Genomic DNA, 16373 nt, shown 5'->3' with positions numbered 1-16373 from the left:
GAACTTCAATATCTTAAAATACAAACAAAAGTTTTTGGGAAGGAACATTAAAAAAAAAAAGAAAAAAGATTTAAGTGTACCATTCCTTTTTAAAATCAGGAACATGGAACTAGAAACGACCACCTGCATTTCTCCTATCTCAGCCATCACTTCATCCCATTATCCCACAAACTTACTGGATTTCACCTTAGAAGAACTTCCTTCTTTGGAAGGCTCCTTTTTGAGTCTGCTTGTCTTCAAAATTTAGGAACTCATTTCTTCCAGTTTCCAGCCCCAGTTTACTCATAGCAAATTACACCTACCCTTCCTTCAGGTAATAGCATACAAGTGTGATCTTGATTAAAATCAAACCAACGTGTCACAGCTTCCCGTGTTTTCAGCAAATAGTTCAGTCAACACTAAAATCTTGTTCCTGCATGCTGGAGTTAAAAGTTCAACTCAATGACTGCAACAGATGTCTACCCACATCCCTAAACAGTCAACTGACTGGCCTGGTGCTGTCAGGGAAGCCTACAGATGCCTACAGATTGGAACTTTAAAAATGCAAGAGCCTGCATTCCCTATTCAGGGCAAATGGATTTCACAAGAGAATGTATTTGTATAAGTAAAGAAAGATGAGGAAAATTGACAGCTAATAGAGCTCTTCCAAGATCATCTTGTGGACAAAACACCTCTAATACCGCTTCTTTTACCTCCAATTTTTTTTCTGAGTATTTTGTCTTTCCCAATGATTTTCAAGGCAGAGAAAATGAAGCAAATAATTGCATGCAGGAAAACAAAAATATTAAAGCTTGTAGCCAATTTCAAAAGTTTAAGAGGCCATGGCCATGGTTAACATTATAATTTCTATGACGCTTTTGACTCTGACCACAATTTTCATATCTACAAAAATACATACATACACATATACACATGTCTATATATATATTTATATGCACAGACTTGTATAAACACAACATTTCCACTTTTACATCATCTTACTAAGTAACTCAAAGCACAGTTACATCATTTAATGTATCTCAGTGTTAGAGATTTTACTGGCAACAACTGCAGCCCATCATGAAAAGGCTCAGCTTGCACTGTACAAAACAAGTATATTCTTTCCAGATCAAGATGGATATTTACATCTTATAGTTCAACTTATTTGACTTTATGACCAGAATCTCAGAGACAACCTTAAAAATTTGTTCTCCCAGTTTCCAAAAGACACACTCAACACGTTCCTAAATACTTTACTCACCAATGCTGCTCAGAGAACTGCTGCTTTCAGAGTCAGAAGGCATTATGGACAGCACACTGTAAGTAGACCCTAAAATCAGGAAAATAAAGACAGTATTACTTTCTTTCCCCCTCCTCAAGCCAACGTAATGATCCATTTCCTTGATACTGCAGATGTCAAATGCACTAAATTAGAGAGAACACACACCACTGAAGCATAAAAATCTAATAGCCAAAGTATAATTTGTAAACTAACATTACACAGTGCACTGAGTAGAAAATCATTTTGGATGAAATGGTAAAAATTAGTTCAGCAAAATACTGAACTAATACATTGGTTATTTCAGATACACTGAAAATACAGTATTGTGTCTATAACAGGAAGACTATGTGTGACAATAGTCAGAATCTATTTCGGTTTCTTATGATTCTACATGTACCAACTCCTAATTCATTGTGTAATTGATTTGTATTCTTATCCTCAAACATCATTCAGACTTGAAAATTTCACTTCATTTGTAAGTAAAATTTGCTTACATCCATTTGCAACTTGAGGTATCTAATTTTAAAAGCAAGGACCTACAAAGCAGCAAGTTTTTTCATGTATTAATAGATCAACAGACAAAGAAGCCTTTCATTTTAGCTATTTTAGAAGTATGCTAGATTTTACTTACCAGAAGAACTAGAAAAACAGGTCCTACTTCAAAACATTAACTAAACAGCTCCACCATCCCTCACAGACAGGATAAATACACCATAGTAAAGACAGGGAATGACTGTGTGCAAAAGCCATTAGAAATCTGGTCCATTTTCAGCACTAGCCAGAATGTGAAACCTGTCCTCACAACAGCCAAGCTCAGATAGTTTCAATCCTTTCAGGAGCTGGCTTTCCTATAGCCCCTCTTTCTTATATTCCAGTATTTCTTCCTTCCTTTCTTCCAGTTTCTTTAGGAAATAAAAGCTGAGAAGATTATCTGTATGGATCTACCTTTGAAATAGACTGAAGAAAGGACAGACTAGAAAATAAGAAAGAAATCCTAGTTTTTGCTCGTTTCCTCTGCTTTTTACTAGAGAAAGACATGACATCTGTAAATACCATGATGTTAGATGAAGGAAAGGCAAGATGTGATAAAATAATTCTACTAACAACAAGCTTGTCACTGTCACAGTGGCTGGCTTCAGAAAAAAAATCCACTGGGCATTTCTGCTTCCATCTCCAGTATTTGCAGATAATAATTTAGGCTGTATTCCTATTTCATTAAAGCTTATTAAAAGCAAAATAATTTCTGCATTAATTTTACTTACAGTATTTCTTACAGTCTGAACTTAGATTAGAATCATAAGGAAAGCTAAAAAAAACAGATCAATATATTAAACAAAGTAGGACATCTTTATGACAGACAATGTGTACTGAGATGGTATCAAAACTGCGTGGGACTCAAGCAAAACAAAGTCTTGTGCCAAGAAGTGACACTTGATTATACTTGGCAACTTAAGGCAAAATTGCCCAGCTCCTCTAAAAGATTACACAGTAGTTGCACATCTAAATGAAGTTTCACTGATTGTTAGCTGTTTTCACTTTTAAGAGTGGAGAAAGAAAAGACTCAAAATTTCATCATCTTAACTGATTTTTCTTCTATTTATCTTCAAGACGCACTGATCCTCTCTGTATTCTTTTCCTGCACATTACAAGCCTGAGCCAGGACTTAAAACGAGTTAAAATCTGCTCCCTGGAACAGAAAGGTTTTGTGAAGCTGACTTCATCAATGGAGAAATATGACTCCATAATAATGTTTTTAAGACGTAAGCTGAGATTTGTAAATGCAAGATCCGGTATGCATGGCATGTTATCAAGAAAACCCACAATTGTGAAGAGGGGAGGAATCATCTGACCCATTCATAATTCCTCACTTCCAACAACAACAACAAAATAAAATCTAGCAGCATTTGTCTGGTTTTGGTTTGTTTTTAAACTACACAGGATATGAGTCCATTATCTGTGACATGTGCAACCTCTCTCATCAGAAGCAATATTAGTAAGCATTAGAAACAATAACCAGAGGACTCTACACAATTTCACAATATTAAAATTTGTCTTTAGGTACTGTACTGATATACATCCATGTATTCAATCCAGGTTAAAGTGGCATTGTACTTGGTGTATTCTGCTTGATCAAACCAGCAATACATCATTGGCACCTGCAAATGCTCCAAGACAGTGTTCCCCCACTCTGTAGGATGCCTCCTCACATAAATGAATACACTCAAAATCATCCCAACAGCAATTCAGATACATGTAAAAAGGTAAGGCCAAGCTAGTTTCTACCATCAAAGGCACCAGCAGATCCTGTTTATTCATGGTATTTAAAAAAAATTTGTTGTAAAACCACAGGCCTCCAAACAATTTTTCACTTTATTTCATATTTTTAACACTTCGACTGTTCATCTTGTCAAATTGTACAAAAAATAAGTTCAGAACACTAAACCTAACAAGAAGCCATGAATACTTTTTAAAGTAAATGCTGAAAGTACTTCACACCTAGGAGTGCACATGCCTTTCACCATTCTTTTTCAAATATTTGACTTTAATATTTTTCTGCTAGTATTCACCTTGCATATTCAAGCCCCACAGTACTAAAACTTGCTACATTTGATCTCAGTGCACTGATTTAAAACAACTGCTGACATGTTCCTAAAGCTCAAAATTACAACTTGAAATGACAGGATTCCAAGAAACACAGTAGAATCTACTCATACTTAAAAAAAAAACCCACAAAAAAAACACAACAACCCCCCCCACACACAAAAAAACCCCCAAAAAAACCCTCAACAACCAAAAACAAACAAACAAACAAACAAAACCCCCCCAAAGAAACAAACAAAAAAACAACAAAAAACCCCAAAACAACAACTAACCAACCAACCCAAAAAGCAAACCTGTCTTTTACAGATATACATTCATACAGAGAGGGAAAATAGCATAAGCATCCTGTCTTTGTATGGCAGACTTGCTTTCTTTTTTACTCATCCAGACATAAGCTTTGGATCAATTCCTGGCTGTATTAAACAGCTTTGGCAGGGCAGAGGGATTTAGAAACTGCTTCAGTAGATACTTGAGAACCTTAAGAATCTCACTTCCTTTTATTTTCAACAATTAGGGCAAGTCAAATTTCTTTGAGTTATTACTGTCTTTATTAATCAGATAACAGGAAGGCCACTTAAAAACTCACAAATTCAGGAAAGGAACTAGTTGCTTAATGTGGAAGCTAACTCCAGGGACAACAGAGAACTGTGTTCCAGTTTGCCTTCATCTTTCACACAACAGCCCCATAGAAACAGCGATACCTTCTTTCCTTGTTAAGAGAGACAATGATGGCGGAGGGGGAATAAAAAAGAAAGCAGAAAGAGAGAAGAGTTACATGTGCTAAGAAGACACCGACTGTCTAAACCAGCAGTATCCTCATCAGCAGTGCCAAATCCAGACTGATGGAATTAAATTACTCGCACAAAATTGAAATGGAACATTTCTGTCTTCCTAACTTCTGAATTGTGAAACACCATGTAACACTGGCCACCACCTGTACTTCAAGGAGAGACTAAAAAAATCCAAGTCAGATAAGCTCAAAGTAAAGCTTCCAAAACAAGCTTGAACTTGATCCCTTCAGTAAGAAAGCAGAAGGATCAAGTATGATGTCTTCTAGGATATTATTGAACGACTTCTGAGAAAAAACACACTGTTCAAACTTTATTATATGGAGATAAACTGACTGTCAGAATTGCTGTGGCTGCACAGAAACTTCTCATCCTCCTCCATACAAATACAGATACATATGCATGCTCTGCTCATGGCTTTAAAGTGTATCCAAGGGGACTGTACTGGCAAGACACACAAAACTCATTGTACATATGCTTTCAGTCCACTAATTCTTTTCTTCCCTCCTTATCTATAATCCAACTCAAAGAAAGCTATTTCATCTTCCAAACTTCACTATATTAACTAAATAACTGTGTAGGAATAAGAATAATTACTCCCTCAGATACACATCTTCAACACAGGCCAAAGAGACAACTATACTGAACCTGCTGCAGTGTGTGAAGAACTAGGGGTTTATTCAAGGGACATCAGTTGTTTCATCCCACAGGATGGAGGTTGCTCTGTCCTCAGCTACACAGCTCTCGGCAGGTCATCCATCTCTGAGGATTGCATTTAGATCTGCAGTATGGGCAAATCTTGAATTAAGCATGTTTTCTAAGTAAGACTGAGCCTGGAAGGAGTGCTTTGCCTGCACAAATCTCTTCTGCTACACCTCTGTGTTCAAGGATGATGTAAACAACCCTCCATGCTCCCTGGCTGCAAATTTCCATTGTTAATTAAACTGTGCTCTTCCTCCCACCTCCCTTCCCAGTGCAACGACTGCCAGTTGATTCAGCTTCTTGTCAGCAAATGATTTTTCTGATGGAAATCCAATGCACCAGATGAGAGGGCAGCATGACAAACATTGTTTTATCCACATCTCCATGCACCAAACCAAGCTGACTTTGGCAGGACTCCTATTTGCTGGTGGGGGGGGAAGCAACAAAGTTTGATTAAAACCGGAAATGACCCAGGTTGCAACGTTCCCACTGCCTTTACAACAAATAAAACTGCCCAAGAACCTTAGAACCACACGGGTCTCCTATGCTCTGTCTCTGATGCTACTCTTTTCTTGGCAGCCTATGCAGCCAGGTTTGTCAAAAACCACATGACATGGTAATTTCTTGCCATTGTGTGACGTTCAGATGCTAAATTCTGACCTCATACAAAACCTTCAATTGGGTATTTGCTTCCATCCATGTCAAATTTATTTCAGATGTTTCACAGTCATTTACTTTTAAGAATATGAGTAACTCCAAGAACAAAGGTACAGACTTAGCAGTGACTCTTCCTCATCTGCTTTTAAACATGGCTTTATTACTTATTCTGTAAACCTATTTTTAGGGCACCATGAAAATTGAATTAACATTAAGCAGCTTTTTAAATAATCAAGTAGCTAAAAAAATCACATTTATTTCCCAAATGCCTCAGTCTATAACAGCTTCACAGAAATTATAAGGGTGAAAAAGTTTATTTTCCTTTTCAATGGAAAACACTTTTTACAACAACCTATTTATGAAATAATAAGATATTAAAAGTGTGTTTTGGAAAATACAGATATTTCATTGCTTAAATAATCCTTGAATTCTAAGTGATTAAGAATACACTCTTGTTAAGGACAGAAAATGAACAAGGACTTTGGCGATTTTCTCTGGAACATTTAGTAAAAACCAGCACCGGAGACAAAGTCAGGCTAACTTTGATTTAATATGACAATTTCTGTGTAGGTTTAGATTCAGAAAAGTTAAGTAACCTCCCTGAGGCCAGAGACATCAGTAAAGAAGCCCGAATTCAGATGAAGTTCCCAGCTGTCAGTCATACAATCAGTACAGCATCTGATCTTGAACTGTTAAAAACAACACTAGACAAATACCTGTCAAATTGCTATTTTCTTAGCAACATCTGTTCAAAACACTTCATAGTAGAATAAACCTACTGACTGATATTTCTAAATATGTGTTCCTAAGTGTACCCTCTCTAGCAACATCTACACTCATTGCTATAGATTTTTTTTCTTTAGCCAGGAAGCAATATAGTAAGTTATACTGAAAAGAACTTACAATCTATCTTTAAGAGGAATCTACACTACTGCACTACTGTTGCACCTCTTACTTTAGTGTGAATTATGAAAGGAAGCAGACAAGATTGGGACCTTCAAGAGTGGCAGTGAGAAAGATAAGAGGAAAGTACAAGAGACAAGAAAACTTTATCACTTCTTCATTAAGATACACTTCCTGCTGTCCACATACTTCGTCAGCATTATTTGTTCTTGTTTACTGTAATCTGAACGTTCGGCCAAATCATCCTCTTTTCACAGAAAGAAGTGCAGAAATGATTAAAAATCCTGACAGACCTGAATTTGCATTGCTAGAGTCACAAAACACACATGCTGACCATGCTTCAGCTGACAGAGAATTCAAGCTATTTTGCAATGGTCATGATCACACCATTACAGAATATTCTGAGTTGGAAGGGACACACAAAGGAGCCCAACTCAAGTGAATGGCCTGTACAGGGACTGAACCTGTGACCTTGGCATTATTAGCACTATGTTCTAACCTCAGGGTTATATGTTCTTATAATGTCCTAAAGAGGTGGGACAGAAGCAGTTTACGAGAGCAAAATTACCATGAATTTTTATTAGCTGGATAGCAGCTATTATCAACCTATAACCAGAAGCAAAGAGGTACAAAACCTTACAATTCCTTAAAAAAACCAAACAAACCCAAATCCAAGCATATCAAGTCAGTTAGAAATAATGCCCTTCGCTACCTTCCAATCTTTTATTTCTTTCTTTGCAATTTATAAAATTACTAATGTAATCTCTTGCACTCTGTGAAACGACATCAGAAGTGATTAAATCTATCTACTGGAGCAGTAGGACCAAAGATGAAATCATAATTGCTGCTGCTATTACTTATTCAAAAAGTCCTGCAGCAATTCAGGTTCTGAACCAGAAACAACTGCTTTAACCTTTGTGCTTTTTGACTGGGATGGCTTTTAGTTCTAGTGAGCGCATTTTGTCTTGACAAGTTATTTGCCTCCAACACTGTTTCACCTAGGAACTGTGACAGTGTATGCCCATGCCCTCCTTTTAAAGCCCTGAATAGTTCAATGAGATGGGTGATGATTTCTCAAGTTATTTTAAGGCTAAGAGCAACATACCTCGCTACCATGAAAATATTACCATGCAAACTTAAATTACTCACATTCTGGTAAAAGAACAACTTACAGTTTGTAGACCTACAAACATTGTCTTCACTGGTAACTTTATTACAAGAAAAATGTATATTTTTTTAGTCTGATGCGCCAAAGGGAGAGCAATGAATAAGTGATTATGGATACTTTAACCTCACTATTTAGTACAGATGGGAAAAAGCTGCATTTAAAGACATGTCCTAGTAAAAATTCAATACAGGTAGGTGAAACAAAGTGTCACATATTTCAGCTCATGTGGATTGTACAGGTGGTCCTCATGCTACTATCAATGCAGCATTGCCATCTTCCATTTTGAAACATGATGTGGCATTACAGTTGATCACCTTATCAAACAAATACAGGTATCATTTTTATGAATTACTTTTAACACAGATGCTTTAACAATTCCCATTAATATATTCTGAGGAAACCCATCCCACTCCACTGGTAAAAAGGCCAATGTATCCATCTTTTCCACTTCTAGCCATCGGGAACATTACATTTGTTTGCTGGATTATGTATGATAAGCCAAAGGCAAAAATAAAGATAAAATATAATAACATTTTCCTTTTTTGACAAGCTTCCTGAAATCTCAAAATCTATTTATGTTTGTTATCTCCTTAATCTAGATTACTCACTAAATTATACATAAGAGGATACAATTAATTTTGTTTATTAAGGAAGAGAGATGTACGTTTTCATGAAACCACCCAGATGCCTAAAATACAGTAGAGGATGTTCACCAACCCCTTTCCCTCCAGGAAGGGAAATTGGGTAACGTAGAGCCTAAATCCACCTGGCAAGCATGTGCCCCTTCAGTTCTCCATCTGCACAGTGTCCAGCAAAATGTCATTCTGACCATTCACTGGATATTCCAGATATTGCTGAAGGGCCCATAGACAGATGATGAACAGAGTTACATGTCATTACCTGTGCTGGGAACAGACACTTCTTTGAATATCTTCCTTTTTCATTAAAGTTTGACAGAAACAGTATTCCTGAATACCTTCAAATCTCCTCACTAGCTTCTTTTAACCTCAGAAAATAATACATCTTTTTCCTAGCACACTAACCAGTGCTTAAAGTTTGAAGGACTTGGTTGTCCATTTTGTTATCAGCACTCTTTCCAAGGAAAGTTCATTTGTAATTGACCCTAGACGATTTAAGTGAAAGTAAATTATGTTCAGACACATATATACCCACATGCATATCCTATGCAGTCAAAAGCAAGAAACTGTTGTGGGAAGAAGGTAGCAAATACTAGATATTTACAAACACATTCTCTATCAGCAACAGTTGTCTTACTAAATTTGCAATGGTGACAATAAAGAAATTCAAACTTCTTTTACTTAGCACAGGGCTTTGTAGCATATTATTTCATCAAATAATTGTACAGTCAGGTAATATGAATGGCAAAATAAAATTTAAGAAGTAGCATTATTACTACAACTAAGTGCTATATTTAAACTTTAATTTAAATTTTGGGAATAAATCAAAGTAACCACCTAATTAAGTTTGTAAAGAGGCCATGCCATTAAAAAACCAGAAAAAAAATACATGGAAGAACAAAGAAAAAAGAAACTATAAGTATTTAAAACTGCAGGCACTGGCATTCAAAAGACTATAAATCTATCAGGTAACAAGGGAAGCAAGCATCAGCTCCTCAAGATCAGCCTCTAATCGCACCCAGTCCTTCCATTAACTCACTGTAACTTGCAACTGGGTGTTTCCTCTGCAAAAGCAGTTGGGGACATGCCTGAATCTGTGGGTGACTAGACCATCAGTGCCTAACCTGAGCTTTTTGCTAACAAGTCAAACTTTGTCCATAATAAATAAGCATTCTGGTTCAAACTATTTTTTTAGGACAAGTCATCAAGGATACACAGGTACCTGCACCCATCCATAAACGTGCTCTAAATATAAGACCTGATCAGCTTCAGTGATAACGGTACAGTTAAAGTCGCATTGCTTTCCTACTCTGCAGAGACTTTCAAAGAAGGGCAAATGGGTTTATCATAGTTCTATCTTACCCCTGCACAGAGAATTAGACACACAAGAAGGAAGGCACCTCAACACAAACATAAGTGTAATCACACCACAGCGTTGTGCTGTTTATAGCTCAAGGAAATGAAGAAGCCCATTTAGCCCAGTCCTTTGTGATTCCAAGCAGAGGAGTAACATATCAAAGTCCAAAGGCTTTTCTCCACTCTCCCGATACTATCTATCTTATCTAAACTCACCCGTGTACAATTTAATCTTGTAAATCTATCTTGTCTGAATATCCTGATTTCTACAACCCTAGCACGTTGACAAGCGCCAAACTTCTTTTTCTAACAAGAAATGTAACAAAGTAGTTGGAACGCTCCCCTCAGAAAGCAGCCTCTGTTAGCACTCAAGGACTAAACCAGCAACCGATTCAAGAAGTTAGTTACACAATACCTCCTCATATGCTGCTCTCACATTTAATGCTATAAATAATAACTGATTCAGAAAACTTATGAGTCAGTTGGTTTTAGTCTGAATCCCCCACTTTGCTACAACTTACAAACCAGTTCACATCTACTGCTCACTAGGATTGCAGGAGATGTATCTATACAATCATCCAAGTTGGGATTATGAGTCTACACTCAACACGTCTCCTTTGAAATTCAAGTTGCGTTGGGAGATTTGACTTTTTCAAACCATGTATCTCCAGAAAGAGTAGTTCGTATTACTGGCATAATGCTCAAAAAACCTCCTTTCAAACTTGAAAGAAGATAGCATACTTCCCAACTAAGCCCTAAAAAATGAACTCTCCTTATATTGCTCTTCATAGTGTGCTTCAATATTCAGCTCTAATCAACTCTCACTCAGAAAAAAGAAAAGGAAAGAAATGTCTCAAGATGGTTTCATTAAGGTATGTCACAGAAGGGCTTTAAACTCAACTTTGCTGTGTTGTTACAAAGGAAAAACTATACAGACTTTCATATGGAAGAGCTTGTATCCAAGCTTCTCCTGTCTCTGTTTACAGCAACTGTTACTCAAAATGGTAATAGAAAAGATGTATCTAAGCTAAATCATTTAATTTACATTTTCTTGTCTCCTTGGCAAGTTAATTTTTCCCCCAACACTCTACTTCATTTAAAATACCAAAAGTAAGGAAAAATAGAAAATATAGCTCTTTTTCCTCTTCCTAGTGTTTAGATCAGGAAATCCTGCTGCTAGCAGTAATTCCATATTAAATACATACATATTTATTCGGTAGGCACAGAACACAGGGTTCTGCTCAGTAAAAGGGATATAAGTCCCTGTTACCTACAGACTTCAGGCCTAAGTGCCTTTCAGGACATCTGCAATCACAGTAAAGTCATCAGAACTGTGTGAATGCTACTAGCACACACCAAGTGCTGCAGACAAAGGAAATGTCAAATCCATGGCAAAGTGACTGAGACCACTCTCTAAACTCAGACAAACTGCAGCAATTATTCTGTGTGTAGAGATTCTGTGATCTCTACAAGATCTTTTCAGAAATGTACCAGTTTTCACAAAGGTAATAGCTTAACCAGACAACTCTTGCAAGTTCCAAGCACTGATACAATCTTAGAAGAGAGGCTGGAAGAGGTAACAATATCAATTAAGAATATATTTGAACCATGGACTGTAGTTCTTCAGAAGACAAACACACAGATATAAAAAAGAAACCACACCTATGCTCTCATTCAAACAATGCAATTAAGTATGTCCTTAAGTGCTCTTCTGTAGTGAGTGATTATTACCTATGAACTATTTACAAAAATAGTTTGTTGCAAAAATCCCCAAGGGTGAACTTCATGCCTCTTCTGGTTACAGCTGCACCACCCAGGAGAACTTTTCATTCCTCACTAGAGGTAACCCTCAGCTGTGATGATGGCAGCAACAGCCTGATAACCTCCTCCACTGGCACAGGCAGACAGAATGTTTATGACCCAACCTGTCCCTGACACACACAGGGAACACACAGAAAAGCATTGCTTAAGCTTCCTAAAAGCAAAAGTAACACGTGTAACTAAATAGAACAAAAAGCCACCTTCCTCCAAGTACCAGGGTGCTCATGCATATAAATGCTCTACCTGGGAGCTAAGAGCAGAGAATGCTGGTAAAAAAGTAAGTCATCTGGAAGAACTTAGGACATGCATTCCCCTTTTTGCCTCTTCTCTGTGGGATGAGTGCTGCTACTTTTCCTTCTCACCTGGTCATGGCAGGAGGGGAAGAGACAGTGTTCTCAGCCTCTGCTGAGGCTTCAGAGGCTGGGGAGGCAGCCATGCAGCGCTTTGCAATGCTGAAGGAGTTTCCTTGCTTAGACAAAGATATTCCCAGTAGCTTCTCCTTTGGGCTTCATCTTTTACATATCACCTTCATGACAGATCCCATTTGGAGACTTAATCCATTTTAGAGTCTAGAGAGGATTTTTCCACATAGCCATGGTATCAACGTGCTAGATGGACCTTTTAGCTTGTTTGCAATGATTATTTTGGGAGAAAGCAACTGCTACTGCTGCAAGTCTAGCAAGTTACCGAGTGGCTAATGACTTAGCTAGGACCTTTTAAGCCACAGGTCTGGGTTACCAAGCAAGCAACTGCAGTGAGCTGACAAGGAATGTGTGGGAACTTGAAGTACTAGTGACAGACACTTCTTCGTAAGGGGAGAATTTTTAGAACTCAAATATTCACCAAGAGAGCAACTGTAAGGGGTGGAAGGGGGGATGCCTGCAGTACAGGTAGTCAAATGCTATTGGCTCTATCAGTTCTGGAAAAAGGTCTAAAGCTCACTGCACTGACAGTGTACCTACAAAAGACAAAATCACAGTCTGACCAGGAAGCAGTAGCATTAGCATTACCTGACAGCACACACTGAACTTAATGGGGTGCAGTGGACCTCCCTGGAGTCTACACAAGAGGCAGAGCCTAAAAATTCAGCAAATGCACTCAATGTCCACCAGGCTATTCCAAATGCAAATGCAATGCCCTAGTCCACTAAAACAGTGACAGGAGAGAAGATAAAAGAAAACAAGACTACAACCAGAAGAACATGATATACTGAATAGCACAAGTCAGAGCTGTTGAGGGGAGAAATAGAGGCCTCCTATCCAAGAGGGGTGACTAAGCCAATAAACAAGTCAAGACCTGTCCTGCTTGGAAAGTCACCTGTCTGTTAGAGAGGTCTGGTTTCCCCTTAACCATCTCTCACCTACATCTCTGAGAGCAGAGGAGCAGATGAGGATACTGCCTCCCCATCAGCACCACTTGTCAGGCATAAAGGTTGAATGAGGACAGTTTTAACGTTCAGGTTCAGCTATTGATGCCAGCACAAATGTGCTGTAAATAATCATGCCAGGCAGTCAGGCATAGCAGACTGTGTAACACTTTGCAACCTCTTCATTTAACCATATAAACATCCACATTTCACTGATTCCACATCAGCAACACAAGAGGCAGTAAAAATTGTGCCTCCAAAGGTAACCTTGGACAGGTTTTGTTGTGCAGGCTTAATAGCAGGCTTTGTCACCTCTTCTCTACTTTAAGCCCTCAGAATATCAGTCTTCCTTATATCTTCCTCCTTGAACGGTTCTGAAGATACTGGGGATGTTCCAGAAGGAAATGGTATCAATAAAAGCAGCTGTCATCAGGATCAAGTGTTACATTTTGATTCCCATTTCAACAGTAGCCATGAGAGCAGTGAGGTCAAGGGTGTGCAGGGGACAGAAAAAGCATAAGGAGAATAGCAGTGGGTTTAAAAGAAAAGAAAAAAAAAGGTAACCATTCATTGGATCTGCTGTTTTCCTCACACATATACTGTTTTCAGCATGAAACAGACATACAATTAAGCACTGATTAAATCATAACCAAAACCAGGCAATGCCTATAAACTAAAAAACAGCTTCCCCCTAAAAAAATTCCACTAAAAAACACGAAGTGAGATGAATTACAATGCTACTGTATCCGTAAGCCCCAAATATCTGAAAGCCATTACAATGAAGATCAAATTCAACTACTCTGTAATATGAAAGAGTGCTTAGGAAATGACAATAAAGACCGAGGTTGAGCAGGATCACTGTTTAGAAGCAGCACAGGATTAAAATCTCCTCTGTCATCAATTACAACCATCTTTGATACTGCAACTCTTCTCTACAAGACATTTTCACTACTTTTTTCTTCATTCTTGCACAGTACTCCATTAGCTCCTGTATTCTGATTCTACATTGCCATTAGATAAATCAAGAATATTCAAGATATTTAAATTACAAACAAATAGGTTACATTCAATCACAATTTTTCCACATCCATCTGTTCTTACGTTGCTGCAAGATTTTAATGTTAAGAATACATGATCGAAAAAATAAAAAGGAATTCTAATTGTGTAATCCTAAGTATGTAAAAGCAAACAGATGACTGGAACTCAGCTCAACAATTCCATCTTTTCTAATCATATTGTAAACCACAAGTTCCTCAAGGGAAATAGTACATCTCTCTGCTTGGATAATATCTTCCAAAATTGACATTTTGAGTACATTAGAAGATATGTCAGAAACAAGTGTGACTATTAGTTTGGATCCATTAAAAAGTGGTTCACATTTCAAAATCCACAATGCAACAAATCCCAAAAGGGTTTTAATTTGTACAAAAGCATATAACCACCTCTTTTCTTTCAAAATAACATCAGAGGAAAACTTCAGAGAAAATTTAAATTCTTCAACTGAAAAGAGGGTTGATAGCATGTAGTTCTTTAAATAATTTCTTTCCCTTCCTGTGTTACACTTTATCCTGCTGGGAAAATAAATCCTGCAACTTTTCACTTGAAGGGCTAAATCTGCTTTTTAATTAGAGATGCTTATGCTGACTCTGTTTTATTTAAAATGCAGAGATCCTTCCAGAAATATTTAGTAAATCAGTACTTAAAAAAAGAGAAATGCACAGAAATAAGATAATTGAAAAAAAGTAAGGAAAAAGAAAAAACTTGTTTCCAGCCAGAAGAAATATTTAAGACTTCATAGACTTTCATCTTTTTTGATCAAGACCAAATTCAGATAACCTACATGCTCCTATCTTCAGTATGAGAACAATGGAATAAATAAGTAAGATTTAATACCATGAGCACTCCTTTTATTTTTGCATGTTCTCTGTATGTATCCAGTTATGTATCCTGACAGGTATGAGTTTAGGGTTGGCCATATTCATTTATTTTTCAGCTTCATAAGGGATGTTTTTCTCCATTCCCCAGACAAATTATCAGAGGGAAGGGACTCCATGTACAAATGTAAATTAATACTTGTATTAATGTAAATTTAAACAAATAAAACCCCACACAAACCCACTTCACCCATCCAAATAGAGTTGCCTATCTCAGTCCTCTGCGCTATTAATAAGTACAACCAGAGTCATGTAATATAATAACCAATACAATCAAGTTGCTACCTCCAGGTAGACTACTAGGGGGAAAAAAAAAAAAAGAAGTTAGTGACTTGCCACCAGCTCCACATATATAAAACACACGAGCTGATCATTCAGTATTTGCAACTATCTGAGACATATTGAACAGAAGTATCCTCCCAGGCTTACAAGAGGCTTTACAATTCAAAATTGAGTTCAGTTTGCACCCAAGAAGATCTGAAATCTGTTCATTCTATAAACATCAGAAGTTTCCCCATCCAAAAGCACAGCCTTGAGTGCTTTTTGGTGATGTCATCAGAAGACAATTATGATATGTAAAGAGAAACCATCAAGAAAGTTCTGAAAAATTATACCTTGAAGATCTGAGCTACCATGGTCCTTTGAACAGGTGAGCAACATCCCTTTACTGAAAACCTGTATTGAGGAAGTATGTTGTTTTAAACAAGACAGAAAGTGCACTGCCTGGTTACAGCACTTAGCTTCCTCCTGCTATTTTTAAGCTGAAACTCTGTAATCATGCCTAAAAGTGCAATTACTAACCACTTCCATTAATCACTAGACGTTTGGACACAGTAGGTCAGCATGGTCTGGTTTTCAAGGCAGGATAATTCTAGTCACAACTTAAGTGCTTTTAAAATGTCATCCCCCCGTTCCTCAGCTCGCTGCAAGAAGGGCAAGTATTTCCACAGATTAAATGATCACCCACCGATTCATGCCTGAATGGCAAGTACGTGCCCTCTGGCCAGGAAAGTCTAGAATTCATCACAAACAACATGTTCACAGATTGGGAACTGGGATGATTTGCCACACACAGAAACCTAATTGCACATTTATCACCTACACAAATTAACAGCAGATACAAATAAAAGCAACATGCAGCAAATAAGTAGCAATGATAATGGACAGCTAAAGAGAAC

The 16373-nt window shown here is 37.5% G+C and overlaps 1 protein-coding gene across 5 annotated transcripts in view; it reads right to left on the bottom strand.

The window, feature by feature from the left end:
- The window catches only part of DLG5 (discs large MAGUK scaffold protein 5), a 106161-nt gene that overhangs the window by 65200 nt on the left and 24588 nt on the right, over positions 1-16373 (bottom strand). For all 5 annotated transcript variants that reach the window (XM_027649427.1, XM_027649422.1, XM_027649424.1 and 2 more), the window contains exon 2: positions 1241-1309. In XM_027649427.1, coding sequence (XP_027505228.1) covers positions 1241-1309 — 69 coding nt within the window. The remainder of the gene's footprint in view (positions 1-1240; positions 1310-16373) is intronic.

The sequence above is a fragment of the Corapipo altera genome, unplaced genomic scaffold, assembly GCF_003945725.1.
Source record: "Corapipo altera isolate COAL_440 unplaced genomic scaffold, ASM394572v1 53, whole genome shotgun sequence".
NCBI lineage: Eukaryota > Metazoa > Chordata > Aves > Passeriformes > Pipridae > Corapipo > Corapipo altera.
This window is presented reverse-complemented; position numbering and strand designations above follow the sequence as displayed.